At 45.0% G+C, this 9,615-nt stretch overlaps 1 protein-coding gene across 1 annotated transcript; it reads right to left on the bottom strand.

The window, feature by feature from the left end:
• Positions 1-596: 596 nt before the first annotated feature.
• On the bottom strand, positions 597-6,515 carry LOC123447997 (autophagy-related protein 13b-like). The gene is made up of 3 exons (XM_045124755.1): positions 4,578-6,515; positions 4,300-4,451; positions 597-1,225 (listed from the first exon to the last, which is right to left on the bottom strand). The coding sequence occupies exons 1-3, from the start codon at positions 5,829-5,831 to the stop codon at positions 853-855; spliced, it is 1,779 nt and encodes a 592-aa protein (XP_044980690.1). The 5' UTR covers positions 5,832-6,515; the 3' UTR covers positions 597-852.
• Between the last annotated feature and the right edge of the window lie 3,100 nt (positions 6,516-9,615).

The raw sequence follows: 9,615 nt of genomic DNA, 5'->3' as shown, positions 1-9,615 counted from the left end.
ATTATACATGCCCTATACACTCACAAAAAACTTGGAGTGCAAACTTGGAGTGATATTGCTTCTATCCGCGTTGGGTGCGGAGGATTTGCCCATGGAAAATCAAACGTTTTTATGATTACTTTAGTTGACACAAAGATGACAAGTTTAGTTGTTAAGCATGATAATTCACTGACATAAAACAAACTAACGAAGAAATCGCCATGCCTACCAACTTAACTTTTCATGGTCAATAAATATAAATTGCCAAAAAAAAAAGTTACATGGGCAATTCCCGAACGCTCGGGACTTATCAGCGTCCTTGTTATTTTCATTTTTCTCTTCGGATCCTTTCTGCCAAGTGTCCGGACAACACCTGTCCTTTCTTTAAAAAAAAACTTCTTTGCTTGGGAGGATCTGCCATGTGGGGCTGGGTGAAAGTGAACATGGACTATGTACAGTGGCTCATCGCCGAACGCCGGCCAAATTCCAAATCCTGATTCCTGGCACTGCCAAATGACAAAAGAAACGCCTGTCTTTGACAGGCAAACTCGATCTGCATCCGACTTCAGTCAGATTACCAGCATGGAACATCAAACTCCATACGGACAGAATAAACGTTTCACCGAAAACAATCTGATCAAAGCAGCTAAACATTTCGGTCATCAACTTTACACAAAACCCATAGCTGGGCCTTCATCTCAGGGCAGCTGGATGGATTGGTATTGTCGTATACATATATATATAACTTATACATATAGATTTCGGCCGCCGCACCCTAGTAGCTACCAGAAACTAAGGTATGGGGGTGGGAATCGTCAGCTAGCTTATACTACATATCTACACAAGTCTTTTCGTCGTCATACTGTATGTTCGCTAAGGGTCTCCATCCGCGGGTTTCTCCCCCGTCTCGGCATCATCATCCTGGGGCAGCGCTTTCGCGCGATGCAGTATCGATACTTTGATAGCCTTGTATTTCTTTAGCTCCTCCATGGCGTCGGCTGCTGTCTTTGATTGGAGCAAGGCAGAAGTCGATGCGGCGTCCCCCTGTTCCTCAGTCATGACCCTCTGAACCGAAGATTCTTGAGGAACCGGAGGAGGAGCTTCGATTGATGGGCGGCTTGCCCTGAGGCCTGGGGCCGCCTTGAGCGTGCGCAGAAGAGCACAAATAGCTGCAGCCGGAGTCCTTGTCGTCAAGCCTCCAGCGTCCTGGTTTGTCTCTTGGCCCTCCCTATCCGAGATACCAACCCTGGAAAATTTTGAGTTTAGCTTTCCGTGAATCAAGATACGCGGATATCTGAGGAATGAAAAGACAGGTAAATCCATTGCTCCCTCCCACTGTGTCTTGTTGACTTACACCACTAATAGCATCATGTTAACTGATAATGTCTGTATAGCCGCTGGATAGGAGTAGGATAAATGCATAGTGATCAACTTACCCAAACACTATCAAGTTAACAGAACATTTAATTAGTCAGCATGGAATAAGCTTTACTTTCTAGAACCTTATTGCTTAGTAAAATGCCAAACAAACGCTACAAAGAATAACTAATTATAACAGCAAACAAAGAATAAGAGTGGTTTATCCTGCAAAGAGTAACTTCATAGTGCACTATGCTGGATAAATTATTCCACAACCTGTTTGGCAAAATCATTAAGGGGCGATTGGCTTCCTGAATCACCACAAGCTGGACAGTTAGGGGCTGGGATAGGCTGGTTTAGCAAGACAGGCTATGGGGTGCAGCTAAGAGCATTTGTTTGGTTAGTTGCAGGACAGCATGAGTGATACAATTTAAAACTATATACTGTGGCTAGAAACAATTTTAAAACCACTAAATGTTATGCCCCAACACAGTGATCCTACATTATACAACTTCTAATAATGCCCTAATCCATAGTAAAGATAATCAATACATGCTAATTATACAACTACCAACTTAATTATCTATAAGACATGGTTATTAGAAGTATATGCCCAATATCAACATGTCACAGCACTCACTTGATAAACCTAGTTACACCTTAATTACCCTTACTGAAAAAATTGCCTGCATGCAGGGGAAGCTCGACATGAGCTTCTGATCTATTTTTGAGAAAATATGAGCTGCTGCTCTAGCCTGGCTAGCTGATGCAGGCCACCCAACCATTGCGAGGTTCTCAGCAAGATGCCACACTACTGAACCAAAATCGTCGAGATGCACCCTACCAATCACACTCTAGGATGCATGATCACATCCCGAATATTCTAAGGGTATTAAAAAACAGTGAATGACAAGGATAAGCTGCAGCCAGACTACAAGGTGGCGTATCCAGAAATGTAATTTAGCTCCTATGTACCATATGAGTATTTGGCGCTATATCTTATATCCATTTAGTATAACTAATGGTCTGCAAATAGGATATGGAAAGGGAATGGTCAAGTACTTACATCCATAAAAATCTCATGTTCATTGCCTAAAAATTAACCTTTTTCATTTTCATTGAGTTGTTAAACTTAGGGTATGCACATTGTGAAATCCTAGAAGAGTCAGAATGCATCCATCCATTGTTTACTATAGAAGAACATATATCCTCATTCGACACTGCCCACTCATATATACACCACAGGAAACTTTATCAGAATCAATTCAAACTCGACTCAACCAGGGGGGGGGGGGGGGGGGGGGGGCATATTACTCCAACTGTAGGATAGGCTTAATCTAACTCAGCCTTTCAATGTTTAGCTCCTGGCTAAGAACAAGATGAGATATCAGGGCTTGTTTGCAATAATACCAAATTAGTAACAATTGTTTACAGTGTGTAACACCTTCCATTGCCGCCCCCTCCCCCCCAGCCTAACCCACATCCGACTGTTAGCCAAAAAAAATCCTATAGGTTGCCTTTGATACTGGCCCGGAGCTTTTCATGTACACTGAAAGGTACCCCGTATGGGAATTTTTATATTCCTGTGAATGCAACACGCTTATATTACATACTACGCCTAGACAAAAGTAAAAGCCAGGCCGAAAACTTGTGCGTGCCACAGTACATACTAAACTCCGAGCACTGGGCAACAAGGAGACAGAAACAAGCTAATGTAGGAAATAAGGAACTTACGAAATAATGAAAACCTTGAGAAGTAGGAGGAGGAGAAAACTTGAAAATACTAAAATTAAGTCTCTCAAAAGTGATTTCATTGAACAAACATGAGCAGGTGTATTCTATGTTCATCCTCACGCACAAGACTGCATTCTATATTTATGCTCCAAGCGCAAGACTGAGGATTGTTTCATTTGAACAACAGACAGCCCAAATTATTAAAGATGCAGACATTTCTGAAGAATAAATATTGCAATTGGTCAGCTAGCTTATCTTGATAATAGAAAGAACAAAATGTGTTCAGTCCATCGAAAGAACCATGAAAATATATATGAAAAATGAGTTATTTGCTGATATATTGCCATTAGTACAAGGGAAAAGGTTGTCCTGAGTTTTGAATTGTATAACAGAAATACAAGAATATATGTAGCTACTGAGCATCTATACTACTACTTCTAAGCAAACATGATGCCTTCTCATTTAGAAAATACTAATATAAAACTGAAAAAAAAATTGCAATCTCAGTTGAATACAGTAAATTTGCAACTTCAGTTGAATATAGTAAGTGCAACAAATAAGCCGATAGACCTAAATGAGCATTGGAAAAGTATACTATTGCCCTATTATTGTGGAACGAACTACAAAAGTAATAACCTGAACTAACTGTAGTATCTTGATTTCTGAAAAACAAACCCTTCTGAAAATGCTTACGTCTTAGACACTCATTATCCTTCATGAAGCTAACAAGTGGTAGTGGTGGATGTCATCGGTCCGTATTTACTAAGAGATTTAATTTAACATCCGTAAGATGCAATAGTACAATTTGGTACACGATGTCAGAAGCACGAAATATTACAGCAAGCAATTTGAAAGTGAATAACAGTGAATTATCCTAGAATTGCTGCTTCAAGGGTCCCCTGAAATATAAGATGGTCCACAGCAGAATATGGGATTACCTTAGTTTTCATATCACTGGGCATCTGACCGGCATAGCCGTCTTAGTGAGATTCCACATCTAAAGAATTGTCTTAACTAAACTAAAATATAAAGGACCGCCCTGTAATTGCCAGATTTAGGATAAAGATATATGCTACTGCATTTGAGACATTATGTGATACCAAAATCTATATACACGGAGAACCACACAAGTTTTCATGAGCATGTGCATGCAAAGGGAATCAGACATAAATAAACAAGGAACAGCTTTAACACTTAGGTCCTGTGGCATAATGTGCTGAAAACTACCTGTTAAGTTGATCAATAATGATATCTCTATCTTCCCATGCAAATGCCAACTCCCGCTCATCCAGTTCATCCCTGATATAAAGTTTGCTCGTGGTTCGAGTCAACTTCAGTCCATGAAAATATCCCAGGTCATATTTATCAAAAGATAGCACCTGATCAAAGACGAAGCAGAAAATTCAACAGTAAAAATGTGAGGTGGATCCAAAAGCAGAACCTCGTAATAAAACTACTGTTGCTCACAGCTTGAGAAGATAAAATAAACTACTATATGTGATTACCTTCTGCATGGCCGTATTATTCTCAAATTCACCAAACCTGACCAGATCCTTCCTTACATTTGAATTACCATCAGGAGATGGGGTCAGGTTGTAGTTCTGAGATGGGAACTGGTGTTTACCCTTGAAAGATGGAGAAGGAGGCAGTCCACTACCTCCACCATCCCTCCCAGTGGGAATGACCATAGGAGCACTCTCATATCGGAACAAAGAATTTTTTGGGTAGCTAGCGGAAGGGGAACGGGATGGCGATGGTGACAAGGGTGGTGATGGATAGCAGTCTTCGAATCCTGTACTTTTTTTCTTCCCAGAGGATATTGTGCTATGTGGATGCAGACGTGTTAGAGGACTATCATGCAAAAGAGGAGATGGTGATGCCGATGGTCTAGCTCCAGGTTCAATACTCCAACTGTGACGCCTAGTCATTGCAGCACAAGCAGGTGCAATGCCATCTGAAGGCAGGGAACTGAAGGTCCTGAGGAAGTCAGTTGTGGGGCTCCCGACGTAATCCATTATAAGCTCTGTTGACATGTGGGTGGTTGGCTCTGGTGCTGCCACCACCTCCAGCACTGGCACATAAGAAACTGACAAGCTCAGGCGGCCAAACAGAGTTTCAATTGGAGCAAATGCATAGTGCTTCATCTCTGCATCCTCTGCCCTGGTAAACGGCTCAACGAATGATGATATCTTGTGTGACAGGTTAAGTGGACGGATTCTCCCAGATGAATTCAACTCCCTGAAGAGATTGTAAGCTGGCAAGAGCCTGACAACCAGATGCAATGACCGAAATAACACAGTCGAGCCCTTGTATGTACTCCTGTACAAGCTATGATCCTCAGCCGGGATGTTCCTAGACTTCCTGCTGTGGTTCTTGCTGCCATTACCATTGCCACTGCCAGACTTGCTGGTTTCATACTGTATCACCCACCTCTCTATGATCTTGCCACCCTCAGCACTGGTGGTATTGGTATTATTATCACGCCGGAGCATCACAATATCAATAACCAATGGCTCAAGATTGCTCTGTCTCCACAGGTCAAAGTTCTCAAGTGCAGCTGGGCAATCCCGGAGGGCAAGGTTGAACCACCTGTCCCGTGGCTGGCTGCCAGAGAGCGGCGAAGACGGCGGTGAAGGCCGCGTGAAGCTGCGTGATGATTCATAGGGCGAGCGTGACTCCAGGATGATGTGGAGGCTCTTGGCGAAGAACTCGGTGATCACTTGCTCCACCATGGCCGGCTCTGAGGCAGTGGCGGCCATAGTTCTGTGGTTGGGGATGATGCCAAAAGCAAGAACTTGGTCAAATTTGGAGCTACTGGAGGCCAAGAAGCCGGTGGAAAGTGCCAAAAACTGAAAATTGAATGGTTCTGGAGCCTCTCTGGCAACAAGATGGCAAGCAAAATTCACAAATTCTGGGTGGTCTAAAACTGTGATTTGATTCACGAGTTCGATTCCTTGAAGCAAGAGAGCGAAGCTACCAGATCAAATCCGATGAAATCGGAAGGCTCACAGACAGAGCAAGAACCCTAAACTAAACCCATCAAGAACTGAAGAAGAACAACAACAAAAAGTCGCCGCACCTTGAAACTGCACAAAAAACGCAGCTTTCTAACCCGATGCCCCCACGCAACAAGCAGAGAAAAACACCAATTTCGTGGGGGAACAACGCAACGAAACTAAGAAAGACACAAGAAAAAAAAAGGTTTCGAGTTGAACGGAAGAACCCTAGCAAAATCCCTAGAAAGCTAAGCGAGCGCGCTCGTGGAATCCCGATTCGAGCCCAAGAAACTGGAAGGGGAGCCGCATTGGAAGCGAGCCCCTGCTGTCTCGTGGAGGAACGGAGCCTAGTAATGGTTGCCGACCACGATGGGTCGCGGCGGAACTGGAGGTGAACTCATGACTCCATGGAGGGGGAGGGGATAAAAAAGAGATCTCGGGAAGCCGTTGGCTCCAGGGAACAATTTTATTTTATTTCTGCTTTCCTTTCTCCAAACGACTTTTTCTCCTCGCTTTGTTACTTTATTGTCTTTTTTTCTTTTGCTGCCCGTAAAAACATGTGTATTTTTTTCCTTTGTTTTTTGCAAGTGGTCTTAGATCATTTTTTTTATATGATAATACGTGTCTCATTCATATTAGGAAATAAAATGCAAGTCACGTAAAGACATGACACAACTAAAAATATAGGAGAACATCGTTAAGCTTCACATCAACGTCCGTCACCTTCCTCCGGCAGCATTATAGTAATAAAAAAATAACGGATCACCTTCTCACCCGAACTCGACGCGGCTCCATCACTCATATACAGCTTTACGGACCTCCAAGGTGACTCACCAAAAGTGAAGCCATTATCGTTGAATGAATCAAGCCGGGGCAACACCCCGGACACGCCATCGATCTTCGGATCTGGCACCCTACCACGACTAAGACGTCGAAGGAGAAAATCGTACCTGTTATCCATCAACCACGAACCCATCACAAGTTCCGTCTTTCACATGTGATAGATGCACACCATAATCTACACCCGCTCCTCGACTACCTTCCAAGCTCCACAACGGCGTTGGAGCAAGCACCATCGCAACGACGGAGCCCGATGACATAGGTCCACCACGAGGATGACGCCGCCGCCACACCATCCTTGCTTGAACAGATTGATTTCCAAATTCATCCCCAACCATAGGACCGATCGCCTCGTTGGGAACAGATCTGTTCCTTCCTTATCCAGCGTCGCTATCGCCGCCTCCGAAGGGAAGACGATGAACAACCGGAACAAAAAAGCTACTAGGGCCTAACCTAAAGCTACACAATCCACACATGTAGATCCGGCAAACCTCCTCACCACCGACCATCGAGGTCGCCGGCGAAAGGGAACCGCCAGAGGAACGAGGCGAAGGGGCTCTCCTGGTGGCAGCTAGGGTTTCTAGTCGCGTGCCCGAGAGGAAAAGAACCAGCGGGCGCTACTTGGATTGTCTGTTAGATCATTATCTGTTGGATTTTAAAAATATATATAATCAGTATCTGATCAAGTAATCGGTAATTTCATATACTTTTTTCCTTGGCGACGATGATAGGCCAGTGCGTCGGTCTAAATTTGGGCCTACCACACGCGAGCCGTGTGATTCTGCCCCTGTCAGCCGTCACATCGCTTCACCTCCTCCTTTCGCGTAGTATGAAAACTTGAAGGTCGCAACGAACGCCGCCGCATCCCTGTCAAAACCCGCATGAGCGACGGAGAGCTTGAAGCGGTTCTGGGATTTGCTACCGTCGCTCGTCGGTTGCAACATCGGCACCTCTCGCTGGTTGCAACATCGACGCCCATTGGTCCGCCCCTCCCTATGCAGCAGTGGCGGGGGTGTCGGCTCCAACATCCACCGCAATACCATTAATGCATAGAAAATGTCATGTCATCAACGGCTCGCCGCTCTAACTTTTTTCTCGTCGGTCTCTAGTTTAAGATTTTCAAATATATGGTTGAAGCTTTTGTGTCAATGACTGCATGTTTTTGCGTTTCATTGCCGCTGGTTCAAGCTTTTTATATCACCAGCCAAAGCCTTTTTCGAGCAAGTTAAAGCTTTTTTCATCACTGGTTGCAACTTTCGCGATTTGTGTGGTGGCCAGCCCTCAATCTCCGTCGTCTTCGGTTGAAGCTGTCGATAATCCGAGTTGTAACATTATCGATCATCGGTTGCAGCTTGTCGTGTTGTGAGCGGTCGACCCAACTTTCTCGTCGTTGATCATATCTCTTCTCGTCGTTGGTTGCATCGTCCGGCCGCAACTTTTCTCGTCGCCGGTTGCAACATCGTCGTCTCTGGTTGTAGCTTTTCTGTAACGACTAAGATGCGGTCCTTTCCTATTTAGGGGGTGATGCCCCAAAATGGAAAGAAGCGCATCTATGCGTTTCGCAAGCAAGATAAACATAGCACATACATAATTAAAGAATGACAAATAGGGAATCGTTTGCCATCTCACATAGATAATATGAGAGTTTACATCCACACATTTATTCAGACAAGGTAGTTCCGCTACGGACTACATAACATGAGAAAAAGGCTATGCTATCCCGCATGCTTGCCCACGATCACGACCACACCTCAGTCTTCTGGATAGTTCACGTACAAGCGGTCATTCTCCTCATCGTACTGCCACGCCAGCTGCGTGCCCTCTGGATCACCTGTGTCGGGCGTACCTGTACCTGTTGGGGTGTTGAAGTAATCTATGAGCCATAGGGACTCAGCAATTTATGACCTCGATACCGAAACTAGTCAAGTTATTAGGTGAGGAAGGTTCACTGTTTAGGTTGCAGCCTCCTAAGCATTTATGGTGACTAACTTACGTAGAACAAAATATAGATGTGGTGTGTTGGGGAACGTCGCATGGGAAACAAAAAATTTCCTACGCACACGAAGACCTATCATGGTGATGTCCATCTACGAGGGGGGTTTCAGATCTACGTGCTCTTGTAGATCGCACAACAGAAGCGTTAATAAACGCGGTTGATGTAGTGGAACGTCCTCACGTCCCTCGATCCGCCCCGCGAACCGTCCCACGAACCATCCCGCGATCCGTCCCACAATCTGCTCCGATCTAGTGCCGAACGGACTGCACCTCCGCGTTCAGCACACGTACAGCTCGACGATGATCTCGGTCTTCTTGATCCAGCAAGAGAGACGGAGAGGTAGATGAGTTCTCCGGCAGCGTGACGGCGCTCCGGAGGTTGGTGGTGATCTAATCTCAGCAGGGCTCCGCCCGAGCTCCGCAGAAACGCGATCTAGAGGAAAAACCGTGGAGGTATGTGGTCGGGCTGCCGTGGAAAAGTTGTCTCAAATCAGCCCTAAAACCTCCGTATATATAGGTGGGAGGGGAGGGGCCTTTCCTTGGGGCTCAAGGAGCCCCAAGGGATTCAGCCGAAGGGGGGGAGGAGGATTCCTCCTCCAATCCTAGTCCAACTAGGATTGGAAGGTGGAGTCCTTCCCTTCCTTCTCACTTCCCCTTTTTTTCTCTTTGATTTTCTTATCTCCTGCGCAGGGGCCTCTTTGGGCTTGCCCAC

Source organism: Hordeum vulgare, chromosome 4H (genome assembly GCF_904849725.1).
Source record: "Hordeum vulgare subsp. vulgare chromosome 4H, MorexV3_pseudomolecules_assembly, whole genome shotgun sequence".
NCBI classification, from domain to species: Eukaryota; Viridiplantae; Streptophyta; class Magnoliopsida; order Poales; family Poaceae; genus Hordeum; species Hordeum vulgare.
The sequence above is the reverse complement of the archived record's forward strand: the minus strand, read 5'-3'. Positions and strand labels throughout refer to the sequence as shown.